Here is a 23,890-nt window from a genome sequence, read left to right as displayed (position 1 = left end):
AAGTTTTAAAAGGGACGTGTACAGCATAAAAAATCGAAAGGGGAGGGGGATCACCAAAGAGGAATTCAAACAAATAGCTAGCGTGTGTAGGGGGGAAGTCAGGTAAGCTAAAGCAAAGAATGAGGTTAAGAACAATAAAAATGGATTGGGGGGATGTCCATAGCAAAAGGAAGAAGGAAGTAATATGGACATTGCATGCAGAAGGTGGCAAAATGTTAACAGAGGACAGAGAAAAGGCAGACCTACTCAAGAGCTACTTTGCCTTAGTCTTCTCACAAAAGGAAAAGAGTGAGACCTGAGAAAAATGGAGCAGATGTTGGAGAAGGAGAAATGCAGCACAGAATAAGTAAAGTGTTAGTACAGGAATACATGTTTAATCTAGATGAATTCAAGTCTCCTGGACCAGATAAACTACATCCAAGGGTATTAAAAGAACTCCCAAATGTAATGTCAGAGCCACTGGCATTAATCTTTGAGAATTCCTAGAGAAAAGGAGAAGAGTGGCAATGGGCATTTCAAACACATACATGCACACATTTTGTATATGTCTAGGATTCAGTATATCCTTAGTGGGGTAATAGACTTCAATGAAGGAAGCATGTGTCAGGGATGCTTTTTCTCAAAGTGCTTCATTATTAGCTGAGAAAGACATCATTGGTATGATTCCCTGTGGCAAGATAGAAGGCTTTTCTATCAACTACTCAGTAAGAAGACTTTCTTTCTCTATACTCTTTTATTTCTGAAGAATACAGACACAACTCCTTATGTTAGCTTGCTCCATATGTTAGCTTTCGAAAATGATCTTCAGAGTACTTAGCTATGTTGTATGTTTTAATAAGTATAAAGAGACAGATAAACAGATATAGAGAAAAACAAAGAATAGCTCTGTTTGCTTGCTGTGATTAAGCAACATTTAACATCTAAGACTGAGGGTGTCATTGCAAGTTTTTGGAATGAAGGACAGAAAGCCCCAGGACCTCTGCTTTACCAATTACAAATATTTTTGGTTTCATCCTTTCTGCTTTTTTTTTGAGTTACAACATCAGAATAAACGTTTAGTAGCTTGTATTGGGGTCTTCAGATCCTTGTTTCTTTTAAAGCAAGAAAAGAGATCCATATCTGTTGCTTCTCCAACCAGCTGGAAGTGGAAGTTCTGGAGCAAAGTGGTGAAGAACAGGAATAGCTCCATCCGGGCCAGTGCTTCCCCAGGACATGCCCGCTTCCCTGGAAAAGAAGACGACAGAGCAATCACCAGAGAGTGTTATAGTGCCTAGGAAACTTATGTGCTGGAAGTTGCAGGCCATTAATTAAAACGGAACCATGATGAAAAACAGCAGGAAGGCATGCATCAGTCTCTATCCAATCTGTCAGTATTTCATAAGGCTATGTAAGTTCCCCTCCCAATTCAATTCAGGGCCTAATTTAATAGTTCAAATCCTGACCAGATTTTACTGGGACCACTTCAAACCTGATATGTCTTGATCCAGAATCTGAAGATCTCAAGATTCGAAAATCCGCATTGATAACCCATTGATTTCCACAGGGATATCAAAATGGCCATAACTTATTATTATTATTATTATTCACATATGTGGATGTAATTTGGATCTAATTAGCTGGTAAAGATGAGATGAACCCTTTCAAAATGAAGACAGCTTCAAGATTTTTTTGGTTAACACATCTTTGAACTCTATTATTAAAAAAAAACAAGTAGAGTTTTAGAAAACACATATTGTCATCTGTGAGCATGTTCATTAATGTTTTGTCCTGGCACAGTTGGCATGATATCTGCTGTGCTTGTTGAGAGACTCACCAAGGTTTGGAGCTGAAGAATTTTGCCAGAGGCCAAAATATGGTGTAGAATGGCTCACTTTGGTGCGAAGGGTACGGACCACTCTGGGTAACACCCCACAGGGGAGTGTACACATGGTGAAGCGGTATACCCAGTAGGAATGGTGTGGCTGCTGGGCTAGTGTTAATGATCTATACAAACTTCGCTTAGTGGTTAAGATGCCAGTTCTGAAGGTCAGACAGTTGGTAATTCAAGGCCCAAGCACCACATGACAGAGTGAGCTCCTGACATTAGTCTCAGCTTCTGCCAACCTAGCAGTTTGAAAGCATCTCAACCTTTCTAATGCCGTGACCCTTCAATACAGTTCCTCATGTTGTGGTGACCCCTAACCATAAAATTGTGGTGTCTTGGTTCTTAAGACCATTGGAAATATGTCTTAACCACTTAGTGGCATCTTAACCACTAAGCCAAGATTCTGTAGATCATTAACACTAGCCCAGCAGCCACACTATTCTTAGGCGACCCCTATGAAAGGGTTGTTCAACTCCCAAAGGTGTTGTGAGCCACAGGTTGGGAACCACTGACCTAAATGCAGATAGATAAATATGTACGACTTCAGTGGAAGGGTAACAACATTTCATGCAGTCATGCGGCCATATGACCACCAGTGACATCTTTGACCATGCTGGCTCCTTTGGCTTAGCAACAAGGATGAGCATCACCCCCTACATCCAGTTATGACTAGACATTCATGTCAATGGGAAACCTTACTTTTTTCCCTTTGCACAATCAAACACTTTACTATAATCTATAAAGCACAGACTGATTTCCTTTTCCATGCTATTGTTCACCAACTTCTTGACTATCATGTAAGAAAGAGAGGTAGTGAGGAAACTCAGAAGAGAGCACCCTGCCCTGTTGCTTGCTTCCTGTGATCACAAAATCACTCTTGAAGTCCCAATCTCTAGTCAGTATATAGTGTGACTATTTAGACCCATGTACTCACCTGCTGAAAATGGCATGAAGGCATCTTTCTTCTTAAACTGACCCTTCTCATCCAAGAAATGGGCTGGGTTGAACTCTTCTGGAGCTTCCCACTTCAGAGGGTCAAAATGCACAGATGTCAAGTGTGGAATTATAACAGTGTCCTTTAGGGAAGAAAGCAAATAATAGGACATGAATTGTTTCAGCTTCATACAAATCTGCAAAACAGCCTCCCATTCAGAAAGGCAGTAAGTTATAGACAAAGATGAGTAATTTTATGTCATGGAAAATTTCCCCATGAATGTGGGACAGGGCAGCATCACCATCGTTGTGCAAATATAATTAAGTAGTTCTTGTACCAGCTTGAATTGTGGAAGTTCATAGCCATTTTGTATGATTTCAAAAGTCTATTTTTTACACATTAAATTTGGGAATCACTGTACCTGGGGGATTGTGAAGCCCCTGAATTCTGTACAACAAGTTGTAGACCGTGCAAAGTTCTCAATGTTAAGTCTCCTGTTTCGCTGAACCTCATGGATAACAGCATTAGTGAAGGGCATCCTCATCCGGTCTTCCATCTTTGGGGGACGACTAATACCTATGACCTCATTGATCTCTTCTTGAACTTTTGCTGTAATTAAAAACAATCGGAAAACTTAATTCCAGAATTCTGGTGAGAGCATTCCTGCTAGCAGCACTGGAGATTCAGATCTGAAGGAAAACTACAACTTCATAAACAGGTTAGCACAAACAGCCTTCTGGATTGTTGCCCATTTTTATAGACAGCATACAGGTATGAAACTTATTGGCAGGCAAATAGTTCATCCTTCCTTGAAATCTTTCCCTCTAACAGACTAATTCATATTTCTAAAGAGCTGGTGCTTTTCAACTTAGGGAAAAAAGATAAAGAGAGGAAAGCAGAATAGTGTTTTATAAAATTATTACTGGAGCATGGTATCAGTGGAAAAGAATGTTGTTTTGCATGTTAGAGAACTAACAAATCATAATCAGTTAATTAAGGTGGACTGGTAAAATTTTCAAGCCAGATTTTTTATTTTTTTTTCCAAATATTATTTTAAAAACATACATAATCTTCTACCACATGATTCAGTAGTTTCCAAAAAGGAGGAGGTAAATTACATTTTAATTCCGCCATCTATTCAAATCTTTACTAACACTCTTTCAGACTTTTTAATTATTATCAGATAACTATTGATTCTTAGGTGTTACAGTTAGTCCCAAACATCTTACTTTATTTACAATTTCATATATTGCTTTATTTACTAGTCCTTCCTTTTATAAAGCCCTCATATTTTTCATTATTATTTTAGTTTAATCTGTATAAAACCCACAAATTTGCCATACTCTTTTAGCTTCAGTAACAATGTCCTATCCCATTAAGTGGATTTTCTAATATTACAACTCAATCATCAGCAGGTGCCTTAAGCTTATATTCTTTTTACTAAATCTTAACTCTCCTTATTTCTTTTTCATTCCTTATCTCTGAGTTCAGAATTTCCAAGGTCAAAACAAATAATAATGGTGAAAATTCTCATTTGGATATAATCAATTGAACATTATCACCTGCCTTGAATTACATTTTGGGAGAAAGGCAGGATATAAATCCAACAAACAAACATGATTTTATCATTATTAAGGCCATTCCTCATGAATCTCAACTGCTACATATCTTCCCTTTTCATCAACTAAAATTAATTTTGGCAATAATTTTGGTTTTTTCATAGATAACGATCCCATTGTTTTTTGTTTATCCCAGAGATATAAATTCCTCTCACAAATTTTTTGTTTTAACAATTGATCATGGCTTTTCCTAATTGAAATTTCTGGGAGACAAGTCAGAATCGTAGAGTTGGAAGAAACCACAAGGGCCATCCAGTCCAACCCCCTGCCATGCAGGAACAAACAAAGCACTCCCGAGAGATAGCCACCCAGCATCTCTTTAAAAACATGTGGAGACTCCACCACACTCTAAAGGAGTGTATTCCACTGTCAAACAATTCTTACTGTCAGGAAGTTCTTCCTAATGTTGAGATGGAATCTCTTTTCTGTAGTTTTTATATCCTTTGCTCCATGATCTAGTCTCGGGAGCAACAAAAAACAAGCTTGCTTCATCCTCAACATGACATCCCTTCAGATATTTTAATAGGGATATCATATCACCTCTTAATCTTCTCTTCTCCAGGCTAAACATACCCAGTTCCCTACATCACTCTTCATAGGACATGGTTTCCAGAACTTTCACCATTTTGGTTGCCCTACTCTAGACTCACTCTAGCTTGTCAACATCCTTTTTGAATTGTGGTGCCCAGAACTGGACACAGTATTCCAGGTGAGGCCTGACCAAAGGAGAATAGAGTAGCACTATTGCTTCCCTTGATGTAGACACTATACTTCTTGTGATTCATCCTAAAACCCCATTGGCTCTTTTAGCTGCCACATTGCACTGTTGATTCATGTTCAACTTCTGGTCTACTCAGACTCCTAGATCCCTTTTGCACATACTGTGGTCAAGCCAAGTATCCCCCACCCTATATCTGTGCCTTTCATTTTTTTGCCCTAAGTGTAGTACCTTACATTTCTCCCTGTTGAAATTCCTTTTATTAGTTTTGCCGAGTTTTCTAATCTACTACAATTATTTTGATCTTGTCTTCTGAGGTATAAACTACTACTCCTAATTTAGTGTCATCTGCAAATTTGACAAGCATGCCAACTATTCTTTCATCTAAGTCATTCATAGAGATACTGAATAGTACTGGGCCCAGGACAGAACCCTCTGGCATGCCACTGATCACCTCTCTCCAGGCTGAAGAGGAACCATTGCTCAGCACCCTTTGGGTTCAGCCATTCAACCAATTATAATTCCAGCTAACATTTGCATTGTCTAGCCCACATTTACTAGCTCATTTGCAAAAGTATGAGGGACCTTGTCAAAGCCCTTACTGAAATCAATATGCTATATCCACAACATTCCCTTCATCTACCAAGATGGTAATTTTATTTTATTTTTTAAAGATAGTAAGGTGGCATAACTTGCTTTTCAGAAGCCCATGTTGACTTTTTGCGATTATGGCAGTCCTGTAAGTGCTTACAGAATCTCTGTTTAATGAGCTTTTCTAGTATCTTTCCTGGTATTGATGTCAGGATAGCCAGGCAGTACCATATATACTGAACTATAAGTCGACCTCATGTGTAAGTCAATGACAGGTTTGAAGGCCAAATTATGGATTTTGCCAACACCCATGGATAAGTCTAGCGTAGAACCTGGAGGCTCCTTCAGTGTGTGTTTGTGTCTATGTGGCAAGAGGGACTCTAATTGAGGCTTATTGCTTCAGCATTTCAACCTTCGTTTCAGCCTTCACTTCCCAGACAGCAATGGCATGAGCAGGAGAGGGACTCTTTGTTTAACACTTTCTGCTTGGCTCAGGAAAGAAAGAAACTGCTCTCCCCACCATATGGTTAAATCTGAAAGAGCTGCTATCACATTATCATACTGACCGATAAATAAATCGACCTGGGATTTTGGGGTCAATTTTTGGGCATAAATTTCTCAGCTTATAAACAAATATATACGGTAATTGTTTGGGTCCTCTTTTTCCCCCCTTTTGAAGATGCGGACAACATCTAGTCCACTGGAACTTCTCCTGTTCTCCATGAATTCTCAAAGATTATTGCCAGTGCTCTGAGATTACTTCTGCCAGGTTTTTTTAATACCAGATGATGTAGTTCATCTGGCCCTACAGACTTGAACTGCATAGATGATAGATAGATAGATAGATAGATAGATAGATAGATAGATAGATAGATAGATAGATTCTGATTTTTCTCTGAGTTCAGTCCTTTTATATTCCATGTGATATATTTGCTTTCCATTACACTATAATTGAGTTTATTTATTTCTAAATTTCCCCCGCCTTTCCCTCCTCCTTAATGCAACAGTGAATAATTTAATTTGTTTTCTTCCCACTCCAAAAAAGGGGTTTTACACAATTTTACACCATGGTTCATAGTTTGGCACTTACATGGAGAAAATTCACTAGCATAAAACTTTGCATGGCATTCCTGCATAGAACATTTAATTTGGAGCAGAAAATGTGAATTCTGAAGAAAATATAGATTCCCACACAAATTATGTGGGAGTGGGTTGGATGCTAAACACATACATTTTATGTAAACATGGATTCCTGTTCCAAAAAAAATGTAGTGCAGGTTTTCCATACAATAACCAATATTTCTGCAGAAATCAGTGTATTTTATGCAGGATACACATGTCATATCACAAAACAAGTTTTCAGCATGCAAAAACCATATGTATATTACTCAGACACATTTACTCCAAGTCCTAAAAGGTGAAGAATCTTGTGGCTGGTGTCCTGTTGCTCAACACTCTTTCTTCATTAATAATGTAAATATTAATTAGCATTCCTCACATTCTTGTGAAGTAATTACTTCCAAATTACTTCTAATATTAAAAACAAGAGTCTGATGACAATGTTAGGAAGGGGAGGCTTCTGACACTCGTGGTTTTTATGAAGCTTCCCATATCAAAGGTATTTGGGTGGCTACTCTGATGGGAATTGTTGGACATTTTGTCTGATGCAGCATGATTTCTATTAATTTTGTTACATATTTAAATGGTATGACGCAGAACCCAACCATTTACCATTAACCCGCCCACTCATACAGACAGAATTGAAGTGAATTCTCTACCAACCACTGGCTTCATATACATATATCACTAGTATCATCAACTAATGTAGGAAGCCACCATGGGTCATTTTACTAACACCACATGATTTCATATTTGTTTTGTCAACCATTAATTCTACTGTTTAAGCAACATATCTCCAAAATTCATGGCTTCTTATTAATTCTGTTCCATTTTAAATTTTGGTTGCAATGAAATGGCCTCTGTGAAAGGCAATTCTGAACAGTGACTACAGAAAGATGTGCTGACAGCCCTCTAAAGTAGTTTGATAACAAATGAGTTATCCATTTCTTCCTGTCCTTCATACACCCACAGCTGGGGCAGAACCCTCATGAAAACTTCCCAGACAGGAGAAATTTCCCCTTCTTTCTATGGCTGTTGGCAGAATTCATAAAAGTCTCATCATCTTTGCAGTTCCTTCGAATACCTGTTTACCTTGAATGTGTGGCAATCTAGCCATCACTAAAATTGCACAGCTCAAAGCGTTAGTTGTGGTTGTCGATCCAGCAACAAAGAGCGCAAACACACTCATGACTATGTCTTCTTGGTTGTAAATCACCTCACAAGAGTTTTTTTCCTGTGAATATACCAAAGGAAATGAGGAAGAATGAAAATTTCTGCTTCAAAGAAAAACAGGAAATCTGAAACATCTTATACTGACTCAACTAATATAATAGAATATTGTTTTATGTTGTTCTGTGATATTGTGATATAGATCTATAAATTTTATTCTGTGATACTGTATCACATTAACCTCCCCTTCCCCATTAATATTGTATTTAATATAATAACTTGGTTTTTTTTTAAGAAACAACATGACTCATTTTAAAATGCAGAGAAAAACTATTTGTAATTCAACCTAGACAATGAGGAAATTGAAATAGTTGAAATAGAATTCCCAGACTTTGGATCAAACATTGACCAGAATAGAGACTGCAGTGAAGAAATCAGAAGAACACTGGGAATGGGGAAGGCAGCTTTGAAAGAACTAGACAAGATCCTAAAGTGCAAAGATATGCAACTGAACACTAATCATTCCGACCCACTATGTTCCCCATCACCATGTACGGATGTGAGAGCTGGACAGTAAAGAAAGCAGACAAGAGGAAAATTAACTCTTTTGAGAAGTAGTGCTGGAGAAGAGTACAGAGGATACCATGGACAACCGAAAAGACAAACAAAAATAAAGCCAGAAACTTCCCTGGAAGCCAAAATAAAGCCAAATTAAGGTTCTCATACTTTGGCCCCATCATGTGAAAGCATGACTCATTAGAAAAGGCAATATTGCTAGGGAAGGTGGAGAGCAGTAGAAAGAGAGGGACATTACACACTAGATAGTTAGACTCAGGGAAGTCATGGGTATGAGCCCACAAGATTTAAATAGAACAGTGGAGTAGGAGGGCTTGGAGAGGTCTTATCCACAAGTCACCCATGAGTTGGGGACGACTTGAAAGCAGTTAGCAACAACAATGCACATATAGCTAAAATACAGTTGTCCCTCTGTATTTGCGGGGGTTAGGGGAACAAGACCCCTGTGAATATGGCAATTCACGAATACCACAAGGCCCCGCCCAACTCCTCCTCTGATGCCTGGGACAGCTGCGGTCAGCTGTCCGGAGCACAGGAGAAAGTGGGCGGAGCCAGTGCATGCACTGCCCATTCCCCTTTTTCTTTGCCCGGGACCAGCTAGTCCCAGGCAAAGGAGAAGGGGGGTGGAGCCGGCGCATGCGCTGCCCAATCCCCTTCTTCTGTGCTTGGGACTCAGGAGAAGAAGACTGAGCAGTGTGTGCACCGGCTCTGCCCACCTTCCCCTGTGCTTGGGACTCAGCTGATAGCCAAATTCACTTTATTTTTGTGATAACTCTCATTTTTCTGTTTCCCCCATGGTTCTATAAGGTGGGATTGCTGCCTGTGGTGCCTTGGAGAAAGAGCTGCTGCCTCACCTCTCCCCCCCACCCCGAGATCATGTCCGATTTTAATATATGGTTATTTTGCTTTTGGAAAGGAAGGTTAAGCACAACGTTGCCCATTCCTCAGGGAGATAGCATTCAGTGGGATTTGATGCTGGCTGGCAGAATGTGTGGGAACATGTTTCGGTTTCTGTAACCATATATTTACTGGAACAGCGCTATGCATACATGTAAACACACACACACACACACACATACACAAAGACAGATAGTATAATAGGGAGATAAATAAAGGCACCTTTGTATGTGTATAAAGGTAGATAGATAAAGGAGACAGATAAAGGCACCTTTATATGTCTGCAACCTATTCACAATCCTGGCATAAATTGCCTTGTTAGGGGTGCGAGGAGGACCCCATAATGATCTCTGGGTGCCTGCTCCACCCCAAAAGCCCCATGAGGCACTGGATCTCAGAGGCAGTCCAAAACTCCCACATCCTAGCCATCGCGAAAGAAGGTAGAAGCTATGGGGCTCCATGCTTTCCAGCTAAGGGATGACTCCCCCCCCCCCTCCATTTGTGGACATGCACAGTATGTCCAATTCTCCTTTATTTCTACTTTATCTCCACTGTAAACATAGCTGAATATGAAATGCAACTTTGCCCCCCCTCCATTTTCACGTTATTATGCACAGAATATAAATAAATATAATCCTCATTTGCAAAATTGCATATAATTTCCTCTTTATTTGTGGGATGGTTTAACTTTGCTTTAATGTCTCTTTAATACCGAAATTAGCCCCAGTGTGATCAACTCCTTAGAGGCTTACATGCTCAGAACATGTCTATGAGCATCCAGATGTCTTCACAGAGTATGCCTGGTAACCAGAGATGCTGGTTCAGTGGCAAACTAGAATCGCAAAATGCTAGAGTTGGAGGAGACCCCAAAGGCCAACCAGTCCAACTCCCCTTCTGCCATGCGGGAACTCACAATCAAAGCATTCCAGGAAGATGACCGTCCAGCATATGTTTAAAAACATCAAAAAACGGAGATTACAGTACTCTCCAAGGCAGCATCTTCCATTGTCAAACAGCTCTTGGCATCAGGAAATTCTTCCTAATGTTTAGGTGCAATCTCTTTTCCTGTAGTTTGAAACCATTGCTCTGAAGCAGCAGAAAACAAGCTTGTTCTATCACCAATATGACTTCCCTTAAAATATTTAAACATAGCTATCATGTCACGTCTTAGTCTTCTCTTCTCCAGGCTAATCATACCCAGCTCCCTAAGCTACTCCTCATAGGGCATGGTTTCTAGACCTTTCACCATTTTGGTCACCCTCTTCTAGACATGCTTTCCTTGTAGAGGTTCCCCAGTTTCATCCTTGGCTTCTCTAGGTAGAATTAACAAAGAATCATGCCCAAATTCCTGGACAACTACCTCTAATTGTTTTGAACAACACTAGGCTAGATGGACTAACAGTGTAAGGCAGCTTCATGTGTTCTGGTACCTACCTTCTCCAGTTTGATAAGAAAGCAGTCAATATAGTCACGGGGATTCTCAGGGTCCAGTGTCTGGCTGTGAGATTTTACCTCCTCACGGATGTAGGCCTGCAGTTTTTTACAATCAGCAAATACCTTCTGGTGCGGTCCAGGCAGGTAATCCATCATTTGTGGGAAAGAGCTGTACAACTGGGATACAAACTATATCTTTAATTTTTAAGTCAAACCTTTGAGTCCAGCCACCCCAAAGGGTGTACCTAAATGTAGCTCTAAAGGTAACAGACAAATTTGTTTGTTTTTAAATGACTTTATTGGAAAGAGGATTTGAGGAAGGTTCTGACACAGTATATCACATTAATTACTAAAGAGAAGTGCAGAAATGTTCGTTATCATTTCCATGGAAATAAGTGGAATGTAGGAATGAGTATAATGTCATGGAAGGTAATTTTAAAAAGGATCCCTTTCCCCCCCCCCCCCGGTTCTCACTGAAGGACCCTTTGCACATGCAAAGAATGGACACAATGTATAAGCCCTTCCTTTGTATATTGCCTATAGCCTGCACATTAAGATGAAGCCCAATTAAGATGACTCCTTTGTGAAGTGGGAACCATTCTGTTTCACCATATTCTGTTCTAACTGTACCCTCTTGTCCTACATACAAATTTCTTATCAAGAATCAAATATAGTGGCACTCCCATATCTTGAAGAGGATTCCATAACTTTTTGTGATCTATGCAGTCAAAGGCTTTTCTATGGCGCGGTACAGACCGCCTCAAACGGGCGGCCTGCCGGCAGCCTAATTTCCTCTGGAGGGAAGCCGCAGCTGCCAAACCATGCAGGTTTGCGAGTTCAATACCAGCAAAAGGGCTCAAGCTTGACTCAGCCTGCATCCTTAGGAGCCCTGGTGGCGCAGTGGTTAAATGCCTGTACTGCAGCCATTCACTCAAAACCACAAGGTTGCGAGTTCAAGACCAGCAAAAGGGCCCAAGCTTGACTCAGGTTTGCATCCTTCCGAGGTCGCTAAAATGAGTACCCAGACTGTTGGGGGCAAATTAGCTTATTTGCTAATTAGCTTACTTGCTGTTCACCGCTATGATCTTTGGAATAGCGGTATATAAATAAAACAAATTATTATTAATATTAATTATTATTATTATCCTTTTGAGGTCACTAAAATGAGTACCCAGATTGTTGGGGGCATTTAGCTTACACTTTGTAAACCGTTTAGGGAGTGCTTAAGTGCACTGATAAGTGGTATAGAAATGTACTTGCTATTGCTATTGCTATTGTATTTTATATTTTATTTATTTATTTTGTTCTAGAGTAGTTACTTGAAGGCCAGCAACTATGCACAGGAAGATAAAAATATTCTGTCACTGTAATGCTTCTGAGGTCCCCTCTTTCTGCTCTTGCTGAGCAGAATGGGACCTCCAGAGAGCAGCTAACAAACTAACTGCCGCCACCCATTAATTTGAATTTCCTTTTATAGCAATGGTGCTGGGAAACCACTTGCACTTTCCATCATTTCCATCATCATCATGAGTGTTGCTCATTTAAACTTTTGCTACCTGGGAAGAAGGCTGTTTGTCCACTCTGATAATGGTCCCCCACAATGTGTGATAATGGAGCCCATTATCACACATTACTCTAGGGTATTACCATTTCTAATATCAAATGTGTGTTTATTTATCCTTTTGATAGGAATGACACTGTAGAACTGAGGATGGGCATACATTTCTACGCCACCTTTCATGAAGGGAGCCTACATGACTATGGCATCGTAACTATGGAAAGTCCTCCCTTTGGACCTCTGACTGGTGCCAATGCTGGTTTCTTTCTGGTGCCAAGCTAAAACATGGATTTTTAAACAAGTCTTTGGGAATTAATTTATTTCAAGGTGTTTGTGCTTTTAAACTGTTGTAGCTTTTAAAGTGGTTTTAACTGTTCCTTCCTATAATATATTTTTATCTTGTTTAAATTATTCATTATTTTTATCTGGGAGTGTTTCAAATTGTTTAATTGTATGTCCCTGTGAGATCCCATGATAAAGGGCAGGATACAAATGTTTTAACATAAAAATAACATAAGAATTAGCCCTGACCCTTTCACAAAGTAAGGTGGTAGGAAGGGTGGCTTGCAAAAGAACAGGTTTATAACACAGAAGGAACAACCTACCATGCCTAAGTAACTGTGAAATAAGGATATTAGTTGCTCTGCAATGCATAGGTGCCCTGCAACAGTCTCGTTTTGGTAGTCAAACCGGCTCCCAATGACAACAGAGCACAGCACATTAGAAACAGCATTTATGATGCATTTTCGTAGGTCAAAGGTCTTCCCTGAAAGGAAAGGAGATCACAGTAAGTGTTTCTGGACAGAATGGATTCCATCTTCCTCAGGTCCCCAATAAAAATTAAGGAAACTCTTTAAAGCAGATGAGGTTGAATCATTGCACTTTCCCCTGCCCCTCTGTTTCAAGAATATAATGTCAGTTAAACTACTTAAACAGTAACCTATGACAGTCAACGGCCTAAACTCTGTTCTTCAGCCTGATTCGCATAGAGTTGGTCAATGAATGGGATTTACCAAGAGTTTAATCTCCATTCAACAGTTGGTTGAACAGGTCTACTCTAGTTGGGACTAACCAATCTGATGCCAACCATGGTCTGTTATTCCTTCTATCTTCTAGGTTTTTGATTCTTTGGCTTTTGTCTGCAATGCAGCTGCAGCTTGATCAGAAGACCAGATGGAACATGGGGTGGGGGGGATTAATGGAAACCCAAGAGACTGTGGTTTCTAGACTTTAAACAGTTGTCTCCCTAAAGCCATATAGTGATAGAAAACACTTTACAAAGTGTCACAGTGCTCAGTTTAATATAGTATTGGTATTGTCTTGTGAAGGTATTGCCATGTGATGAATTGAAACAAGCATTTGGCTGGAGACAAGTCAATGGAGCATGAAACACTGGGTGAGATGCTAGGAGAAGTCGCTTCGCCTTGCCTGCTATGGGATGAAATGACTTTGTCAGGGCAGAGATGGACAACAGTCAGATCACCAGATACTCTGGATTTCATATTCCATAATTCCTTACCATCGGCCAAGAATGATGAGAATTGAGAGCCAAAGTTATCATTATTTGGCCTGACATATTCTTACACTGTAGTGACTATACTAACATTCAGAATTTCATAGTTGTTTCTTAGGGGCAGCAATCCCTTCTCTACTAGAGAATCCCCCCACCCACACTAACACAAAGACCAACACAACTGCAGTTCTTTCCCTGAAGTATTCTATCCAGGCACTCTTCCAAGTATTAAGGTGAGTTTTTTTTAAAAAAAAAAACAAACTGGGGCAGGTAGTCCTAGGTACATAGACACCATTTTGCCAATGCACACTTTAGGCCATGTTCTGACGGCAACTCTAATACATGAATTTTGAGGAAAACAGCATTACAGCTCTACCATTCACTCATAGGGTTTGAGTTAGACTAGGGTTGGAATGAGAGAAAGGAGTTTGAATTGAGTGATTGGTAAGGGTCTGACTTAGCTTGAGAGGAGACAAAGCTCTGTTTTAATGGCCTGTTACAGACTGCTAAAATAAAGCTGCTTCGGGTCTCTTTGGAGGTATGCTGTTTAAATGATGCATGCATCCTAAGAATCTGGAAGCTGCACCAAAGCTTCACTCCAGTGCTTAGGAATGGACTGTGGCTTTGGCACAACCTCTGGACTCATAGGACCCATGCATCATTTAAACAGCATACCTCCAAAGAGACCCGAAGCAGCTTTATTTTGGCAGTCTGTAACAGGCCAAAGTAATATATAAATCAGGGGTAGGCAACATGCGGCCCGGCAAGGCCTTGGGACCGGCCCCAGCCCGGTCCTGCCGCCGATTGCCGCCAGAGCCTTTGGCCTCTCGCGTGAGGGCGTGGGACCTTTGGCCTATCAGGAGGAGGCGGGCAAGCGGGGGCAAGCGGCAGGCAAGAGGGGCAATTGTCTATAGAAACCTCCAAAACATGCATTTATATTAACATTTTTTAAAAAATGAGCAATTTTTTAGCGTGTCCTCCATTTTTTTAAAAGTGTCCTCCTTTTGAAATTTTTGTCCTCCATTTGTCCCAGTTTATTTATTTATTTAATTTTCTTTTTAAATTATTTAATTATTTATTTTTTGGCTTTGGCCCCCCAGTTGTATGAGGGACAGCAACCCGGCCCCCGGCTCAAAAAGGTTGCCTACCCCTGATATAAATAATCTGCTGTGCTATGTTTTGTTGTTGTTGTGTGCCTTCAGGTCATTTCTGACTTATGACAACCCTAAGGCGACCGTATCATGGGGTTTTCTTGGCAAGATTTTCAAAGATTTGCCATTGCCTTCCTCTGAGGCCAAGAGGGTATGACTTACTTATAATCACCCAATGGGCTTCATGGCTAGGAATCAAATCCTGGTCTCCAGCGTCATAGTCCAACCATCAAATAATGTGCTACACTGGCTCCTGAGTGTTGTGTTTTACTTCTGTAAATAAAATTTTGTTCTAGTTTTTATACACTTTGGTGCCCTGCAGTTGCTATTATTCTGAGAGCATGCTTTCAGACAAGGTATTGGTGGTAGCAGCATTGAAAGCAGCGTGGTGGTGGTGGTGATGGTGGCCTATTGACAATAAAAGTAACATAAACCCTCATAGGAACCTTGAGGGCATTTAGACTGACTCTACAGTTGAGGACACACAAAGGGAACCAGAGAAAGTCCATATGGGTGTTAGAGGTGGGGATCAGGGAAAGCCCTCACATCAAGTGTTTTCAGAGAACATTGTGGAAGTCTTGATATTGGGTGGGTTAAAAGTTTTTAAAAAACCCACACATTTGATGGTCACAGTAGTGGGATATAAGAAAAGATACCTACATTTAGTGTAGGCGGCAGTGGGATACAAGGTGAAATCACCAGAGAGACAGACATTGTTTATAGTCATGAACTATCTCACAGGATTGTTTCAAAACTAAAGAGAGTAGGAAGAGAAATATTATCCTCCCTCATGCAAGGGAAAGCAAGATGGAAAAATGCTCCACATGTTCCCTGTAACATAAGGCAATACTTAATTTTAATTTTAGACCATTTTCCCTTTTCTGGAGGTCTGTATTTTGTTTCAAATAAACTAGAGGGGCAAGAACCTTGTGTGGTTGCTGTTATATGTTTCACCAAGCAAAGCGCTTCCTCCTGCACCCTCTCAGACATAGTTTTCTTCCCCATTCCAAAGTCCCTCAGGGTGGAAAGTGTGAACCGGCGCAAGTCCCTCCATTTTGCATCATTTTGGATGACCAACCCTAAAACCAAAGAGATTAAAAGGTCATTTTATCAGTTCTCAACATTCAGCAACCAGCAGGAAATTTATGTGAGCAATGGATAGCCTTGATCAGTGTGGTATTCATTCTTTTCACGTGTGTGTGTGTGTGTGTGTGAACAAGTTACTTTTGTAAGTACTAGGGATATATTTTGCTATTATTTTTCTTCTCAAAGGCAGCAATCATTAATCTTAACAATTTTCTTCCCACTGTAAAAACATCATTGAGAACCACACTGTTTTTAAAGCCTATTCACAATTTGGGACTTATTCTGTGCAAAATTCATACATGATTGTTTTGCACAAAAAGTAGCATTTTTTATGCAGAAATATTACTTCCAGTGCTGTAATACTGTTTTCTGTGCAAAACAGCCATATTCCATTTTTACACTGAATAAGTCTCCAAATGCAAAAATGGTCTTTATTCCAGGATTCCTCTGATCAGGGTTTCTCAATATTAAAAAACAAAACAAAATCCCAAACCTTTTTAAAAACCACTTTGTGAATATTTTCAAATATTTTTTTCCATCCCGAGTGTAGACAGAAACTCCCAGGCTAAAAGAAGTAGCTTTCTTTCTGAAAATAAGTTTTACATGTAGTTTTGTACAGATCCACCTACCCATGCAGGCAACATAAAATAATTGTAATTTATTTGTAAATATGTTTTTCCCTTATAAATATTCTATATTACTCAGCAAAGAATGTGCAAGCATTCCTTGCATGGACATTCTTTATTGGGTAAATAGCAACAAGAGTAATGACTGAGTAGTCTAATGGGTGGAAAAGGGGGCATTTGATTCCCCTTGCTGCTACTGCCACTGTTACAACAGAAAGCACCAATGGGGCCTTCCCTTGAAATGGAAAGATTAGCTTCAGAGTGCCATCTCCAATGTACACCCCATGATCCCAAAACTTCTCAGATTTCCCTAGAACTATTAGTTATATAACAAACCTCAGACCCCAAGATTTACCAGCAGAAACCAGGAGCAAAACACATATGTACAATTCAAGAACAGGGTAACTCTGACCACATTATAAGCCTAGGAATTTGTTCTCAGTTCCACAACTGAACTGGGGTTTTACAAAATTCACCTATAGTCACACAAATTGTGAGTATAAATGGAATTTAAAAAAACAAATATTATTAAATGTTCTTGAAATTTGCTGATCTCTTGCAAATCATGCAAAGCTCTACTGATAGAACCCAATCTATTGATCACCCCTGTTTTAGATGCTGAAACAAAAATAGGAATAAATGAAGTCATATAGTCCACCTTGATTCTTCGTCACCCGGTTTGAGAAGGGGATGGGAGGACGACCACCAAACTCTTCAGCATGATCCACCAAAGCATCCTTTACTACCTCATATCCACAGAGCACAACCACAGGCTTAGGGCCCATCCAAATAGTAAAGATAGGGCCATATTTCTGAACAAGCTGGAGACAAAATCAAAAACAAGTCTGGTTAATAAGACAGTGAATTCTCCTTTGGCATAATTATTTAAAGTATGGTTGTAATATTTCTTAGACTAGGATAGCTTGCACCAAACAGTCTAGTATATCAACCAAAATACCATGCACATTTCATCATGTTATATCCAGAGGGCACAGATGTAGGATTTGGTTCTAATCCCTAACTGAACAGAGGACCATGTCTCTTAATAAGATGAGGCTAAAACCCTCTTCAGAGTGATAATCCTGTGGAATGGTTACATTATTGGGAAACAAAATGTTGCTGCTGAGGGCTTGGGTGTGATTGATGGTTGGGTGGGGGTGGCCAAGTAGATTCACATCAGATTTGCAGGCCTTGGAATATTAAGCGGAAAATGCTAGCATGTTAAGAGTTAAATGTTATATTGATCATATTACACATTGCCTGTTACTTGTGCTTAGTGTGCCAAATGACACATTGTTGGTATATTTTTAATCACTATTTCTTATTTTGTAGGATTTTTTAAATTATGTTTCTGTGTGCTTCCCCCCACCTCACCCCCAAGCACTATGCACCACATACTAAGGTGCCACACAAGTTATACCAAAGACAAAAATTTTATTCTTGTCTTTAATCTTCCATTTTTTAAACACCTTTCTTCTTTCTTAAATAATACAAGCAACTTGGTGGCCTGTATAAAAATGCTAGGAAAATCCGCATGACTATGTATTAGTTGAACTTTCTTATTACTATTATACATCTCCTTTTAGAATATTCAATCATTTGTTTTGGGAAGGCATCGTTCAAATCTTCTGGCTGGCTGGTGGACATATAGTGGATGTAATAATTTTGTATCTGAGTACAGGGACATAACCATCCACTTTTGTAAAAACAAAACAAAACAAAACTCCCCTTCATTCACAGAATGGCCATGAAGGGGAGCACTGGCTCTATGGTAAGTCCAGGTTTAGCATAATTCTGTATGTGGACCTACCTAAAGAGAGATCTTGAGGAAAAAGCAGCAAAGTGAATTATCAGAGCCCAAGAGCTCAGGCTGTGGGTCCATCTCACACATGGGATTCATACCCATTATCAGATATTGAAGCTAATTTGAATAATCAAAACATTGAAATACAGAGGCTTGGTGTCTCTAAAATCCCATCCAATGTATGCTGCTTCTGCTGCTGCTCTCTCTCTCTCTCTCTCTCTCTCTCTATTTATCCATCCAGCCATGATTTTATATTGTAATTTTTGTGTTCAGTAAGCTATTCAAAAACAGTTTGGAAGATAAATTATTTGTGTAAAGTAGATACTGTCTGTGCAACTGCTGGGGTCCAACAACCCTTGTCAGCAACTCAAACGAGTCCTGGGGTTAAATCAGACCCTTGGAGCAGAGCTGGCAAATTTCCAGAAGCCGAAGCGTGGCTCCCAGAGTCCAATTGGGATGACAGCAACTGGATGTCTTCCAGGAACTGCAGCAATGCAGGAACCTCCAGGGACACACAGCAAACCGATGAAGTAGCTTCTTCTGATAAACCACCAGAGAAACAAAAGTCCCCAAAGTGCTCTTTATTCACAGTGCTATAATACAAAACCAGATCTCTAAAACTCCACAACATACCAATCCAACTCCTACTTCACACCCTTGCAACCCCTGGGTTTATATAGACTCCAGACCATGTGGTCTCTCAAACCAGGGAGTTCAGGTGTGTAGCCATGCCATGTGTCTCCTCTGCAATCCAGACACATGTTTCATCATCCATTGCTACGTGCACTTGAACATTGAAGTGTCCTTGGCCCAATGAGCTTCAGCTGTGCTAGATCAGCCTTGCCACTGTGCTGAATGCTCATGGCCAAACACACACACACACATCAAGCATTTCCCTGTGTGCTGTGTTTTAACCCTTCAAATCCTGACAGATACAAGGGGTGCAAAAAATACTCACAATTTTTTCTCATCCTCAGTGACAAAGGGCACCTCAACACATTACAAATACCCCATGGTATAAATCATTAGCCATCACAAGAAATTCCATGTTTTGGGACATGGATATGTTTATGAATATTTTCTTTGCACAAAAGACATTGGCCTAAATCTTGTTGCTGGTCCCAACTAGAGCAGACCCACTGAATTAGCTGTTGAGTGGTAAATCAACTCTTGATTTATCCCTCATGGATTCAGTGGGTCTGCTCTTTTTAGGAGCAGCAATTGCACTTACGCAACTGGGTTTTGTATGGAAAACTTTTTATACCAAAAAAGAAAACAGTTTTTGTTCAGAAAACAATTACTTTTGAACAAACCCAAAAATTTACTCCCAAATTCTTGAAACACAAAATAATCAGCAAAAAATGTGCAAAACTTTTCATGGTTTTGCTTAGTAAGAAAACTTTCGAAGTTCTTCAGTTTTGTGTGCAATAACAAAATAAGAGAAGATTTACATTGCTATCAGATAAAATGCCACAATACAATAAGCAATACAGTAAAATAAAGCAGTAAACAAAGCAACTGAAATTAAGGAAAGGAAAATTATACAGAAATCTTAACCCCTTTAGAGTACACCTTTCTTATAAAGAAGAACAGAGAAAGCCATAAAGTGAAGAGGGGAAAAATATTTTTCTATCCATGCTTTCATTTCAAGAAAACTTGTTTATTCTGTAACATAGGGAAAAAGTTCACCAACAACTGATCTTACTTCGGGATAGAATTTGTCCAGAGGCATAACATCTTTCTGCAGGAGATTGCCCAGAAATAACCAAGGAGTGGGTCCCGGAGGCAGCTGGCCTTTCTTCTTGTACATTTTGAAGGAGGAGAACAATATGAGGAAGAACAGACAGAGAAGAAGCAGAACCCCTGCCTCCAAAGTATCCATCTTTGTCTGAGCTCTTGTTTGGGTCAGAAGTCCAGGAAAAAGCTTAAGAGAGATGCAGTGAAAATAAAGGTGACTATCTGAGCTCCAACCAAATTCAAATTCTGCATAGTCTCCATAGTCCCACAAAAATGCCTAGTTTTGTTCCTTCTTTTCAATCAGCAATCCTTCATCTTGGCCTCAGCTACACATGAATCAAATTGTCACATAATACAGTTGGGTGGTGGGTTGCTCCTCAATACGGATTTCCTCTAACATGTGTAAATATAGTCTTAAACAAAGTCTGCCCCTCATCAGCATTCCCACTCTTTTTTTGTCCAACTGGGCATTCGATTGCTGGTGGTCAGTCAGGTCACTCACCCGCATCCCCTGGTTACTCACCCCCAAAGCCTTCTCTTAGGCAACAGCCTGCTCACTGTGTCTTGACATCAATCAGATTCTTGGGGTATTTGCTCTCTCATGATGTAAATGAATTCTGCTTGTGTGACACCAGGATTTGACTAAAGGATGTGAGCCCCACACATTATATATGCCACCAGCAAAGGACCCTGAAGCAAATCATTCAACTGACAAACCATTATCTCAAATCTATCCAGCAATTGAAAGAGGACCAGAAGAACTGGAGAAACTAGAAGATTCAGATTCTTTATGTTAAGACATAGCTAGTGAAGCAATCACACTTTGAAAAAAAAGAGAAAAATTACAGTGTTTAATGCAAATCTTTAAAATAGTAGCCATTTGCTAATGGCAATGTCCATCAGATATGGTTACTGAGACAGGGACAAAATGAGTACATTGACCTGCCTCCATACGAATAATTGCCTTTTCCTTCATTCCACATTTTTGGCATTACAGTAACTTAAAACTTTGCTTTTGCTGCCCTCTTTCTAACTTTCTCCCATGGATTCTATTTTGGAGCTTTTTTAAAAAAAGAAAGAAAGAACCCAGCCTTCTCTTGCTGATTGTCCAACTGAAAGGCTGAAAAGCAAGAAAGGAAAGACAAACATGAACTTAATACAAAGAAAAATAGTGGAACCCCCGCTCCCCCCACACAAACATGTCAACAGATGATGGTTTATTGGTGCAACCCATCTTTAGGCTTTAAACATATGATTTAGGATGCAATTCTGTATAAATTACTCAAAGTGGAAATAAACCAGATGGAACCTACTTTTGTTTTTTATTTCATAAGTATACCCAAAGTATATTTTTAAAACATTAAATTAGTTTCTCTGGAAGAAGATTTAATGTGACACATTGAGCCATTAAAACATCTACTGTACACCTTAAAGTCTCTTCTCTTGGGTCTTCCAGGTAGTACCAACCAGAGTAGATCCACTGAATCAAATGTTGAGTGGTAGATCAACACATAGCTAAATCCTACTGATTGAATAGGTGCATTTCAGCTGAAAAGAGTACTTGGATTTCCACCACATACTTTCTGACATGGAGGAAAATATCTATTTGTCTTTTAGTTTTGCCTAGGGGAAGATTAATGATCACCCCCTGCAGCCTTTGCTTTATAATCTCAGGCGCGTTACAAACCACCATAAGGGATGTCCTCAGGACATCCTAGGTTTAAAAAGGGGCGTCACTTCTTGACGCCCCCAAGCCTAATACTTCCTGAGGACGTACAAGATGGCGGCGCCCCATCTACATGGGGGCCGCCATGATGGCATCACGAATGTGCCGCCTCTGAACAAGGCGGCGTGGATGTGATGCCGTCGCGCCGCACGAGGGCACTTAGTGCACCCTTTCGTCGGAGCAGGAAGGAGCTCCAAAACGGAGCTCCTTCCTGGTCTTGCGTCGCTGGGGGCAGCCTTTAGATGGCTGCGCCCAGCAACGCAGAGGAGAAAGGGGCCAAGCGGCCCCTTTCTCCTCCTCCCCGCCGCCGCAGGGTGTCCTTGGGGCTTGAAGGCCCAAGGACACCCCTTTCCAGGCCTCAGGGAAGTGGCCTTTTGCCACTTCCCCGCGGCCTGGAAAGCAGCGGATTGGGGCCTCAGCAGCAGCCGCTCTAGCCACTGAGGCCCCGATCCAGTGGGGACAGGGGCGGGTGGCGGCCGCCGCTTTTCGGTGGTCTGTAACACGCCTCAATTGACTTTTAGACAACATTTGGGACATATTAGAGAAAGACTATAAACCAAATATGACTGAGGGCTGCCTCTTTTATCCCAGTGATTTAACTACATAACTCACATCCCACTTGTAACTATGGAAGCTGATGAAATCCACCACCAAACCCCTGTTCCAAAAGAATGGCCTTCCCAGAATAGAGAACCTGGCCTCAAAAAACGTCTGGGAATAAGATACTGCTGATCCCATTGACTGTTTATTGATGTGATGTTGTGACCTTCTGGTCAGTTTTTAACTTTTATGGTTTGGTTTTTTTTTAAATTATTTTTATTTTTATTTTTTAAATTTTGTATTAGATTTAATACTCTTTTAACGAGGGGAGGGTACGAAGGATTTGATATGTTCTGTATTTTAACTTTGTTAGCCACCCCGATTGTTCTCAGAGGGGAGGGATACAAATAATTTATTATTATTATTATTATTATTATTATTATTATTATGGAATCCTTGGCATGCTGGACTGCCTTGTCCCAATAGAATCTGTAGCTGGTCAGGAGGGAACTTCTGCTCTTGAAATTTATGATGATATTTTTCTATATACCTTTGGATAGCAATACACTGCTTCTCAAAGAGTGCAAATAAAAGTGGAGGAAATATGCAAATGTGTGTAAATGGTTTTTATTAGGGCATCTTGTAAAAAACAAAAAACAAAATCACCATCGGGGGGACCCAGTTGTGTTTTAGTTTTGCCTTTTGGGCAGTGGAGCAGATGGAAGCAGAACCGCATCCCTTCGCATCTCTCCATGTTCTATTGCTCAGACATGCTCACCAGCCCTGTGCCTCACCCCCAAGAGTGCCAGCAACCCAAGAGTGCCAGCAGCAGTGGTGGCAATGTCTCCCACTGTTCCTTGGAGCTGCCGGCTGCCAAGAGATGGCAGGGGCAAGGGGGAAACAAGAGAGGAGAGTCCTCCACTCCCCTCAGTGGAGGGAAAAGATGCAGCTGGGCATGCAGACTTAAATCTCAGGTCTATTTAGATTGTTATTCACACTGCTGACAATGCAAATCTTTTTTTAAAAAAACTCAGAAAAAACCCTGGTACTGATTATTTCAGATTCAGTGGGTTTTCTGGCAGCCCCTCCAATACTGAATTGAGTGCATTCAGGATGCATATGAACAACAAAGATTCAACTCAGATTCATCCAGGATTATTTCCACTCTCAGATTATCCCCTGTGTAACAAACTTAGAAGAAACTTTCAGCCAGTTCCTTACCGAGAA

The 23,890-nt window shown here is 40.3% G+C and overlaps 1 protein-coding gene across 1 annotated transcript; it reads right to left on the bottom strand.

The window, feature by feature from the left end:
- Positions 1–834: 834 nt before the first annotated feature.
- LOC149322078 (cytochrome P450 2C20-like) lies at positions 835–20,837 on the bottom strand. The gene is made up of 9 exons (XM_089507330.1): positions 20,366–20,837; positions 17,515–17,677; positions 16,071–16,223; positions 13,086–13,246; positions 10,923–11,099; positions 7,938–8,079; positions 3,220–3,407; positions 2,799–2,940; positions 835–1,224 (listed from the first exon to the last, which is right to left on the bottom strand). Exons 1-9 carry the CDS (start codon positions 20,540–20,542, stop codon positions 1,043–1,045), a joined length of 1,485 nt encoding a protein of 494 aa, XP_089363456.1. The 5' UTR covers positions 20,543–20,837; the 3' UTR covers positions 835–1,042.
- Positions 20,838–23,890: the final 3,053 nt, after the last annotated feature.

The sequence above is a fragment of the Sceloporus occidentalis genome, unplaced genomic scaffold, assembly GCF_023333645.1.
Source record: "Sceloporus occidentalis isolate IW3139 unplaced genomic scaffold, rSceOcc1.0.p SCAF_1, whole genome shotgun sequence".
Lineage (NCBI taxonomy): Eukaryota > Metazoa > Chordata > Lepidosauria > Squamata > Phrynosomatidae > Sceloporus > Sceloporus occidentalis.
This window is presented reverse-complemented; position numbering and strand designations above follow the sequence as displayed.

Bases quoted from the DNA above. Each gene is read 5' to 3' on its own strand.
- LOC149322078 (XM_089507330.1), bottom strand. From the start codon at position 20,542: ATGGATACTTTGGAGGCAGGGGTTCTGCTTCTTCTCTGTCTGTTCTTC. The intron at 16,224-17,514 runs GTGGACTATATG...CTTTGGTTTTAG, and splicing joins CCGGGTGACGAAGAATCAAG to GGTTGGTCATCCAAAATGAT. The intron at 11,100-13,085 runs GTAGGTTGTTCC...TTTGTATCCCAG, and splicing joins TTCACAGTTACTTAGGCATG to TTGTACAGCTCTTTCCCACA.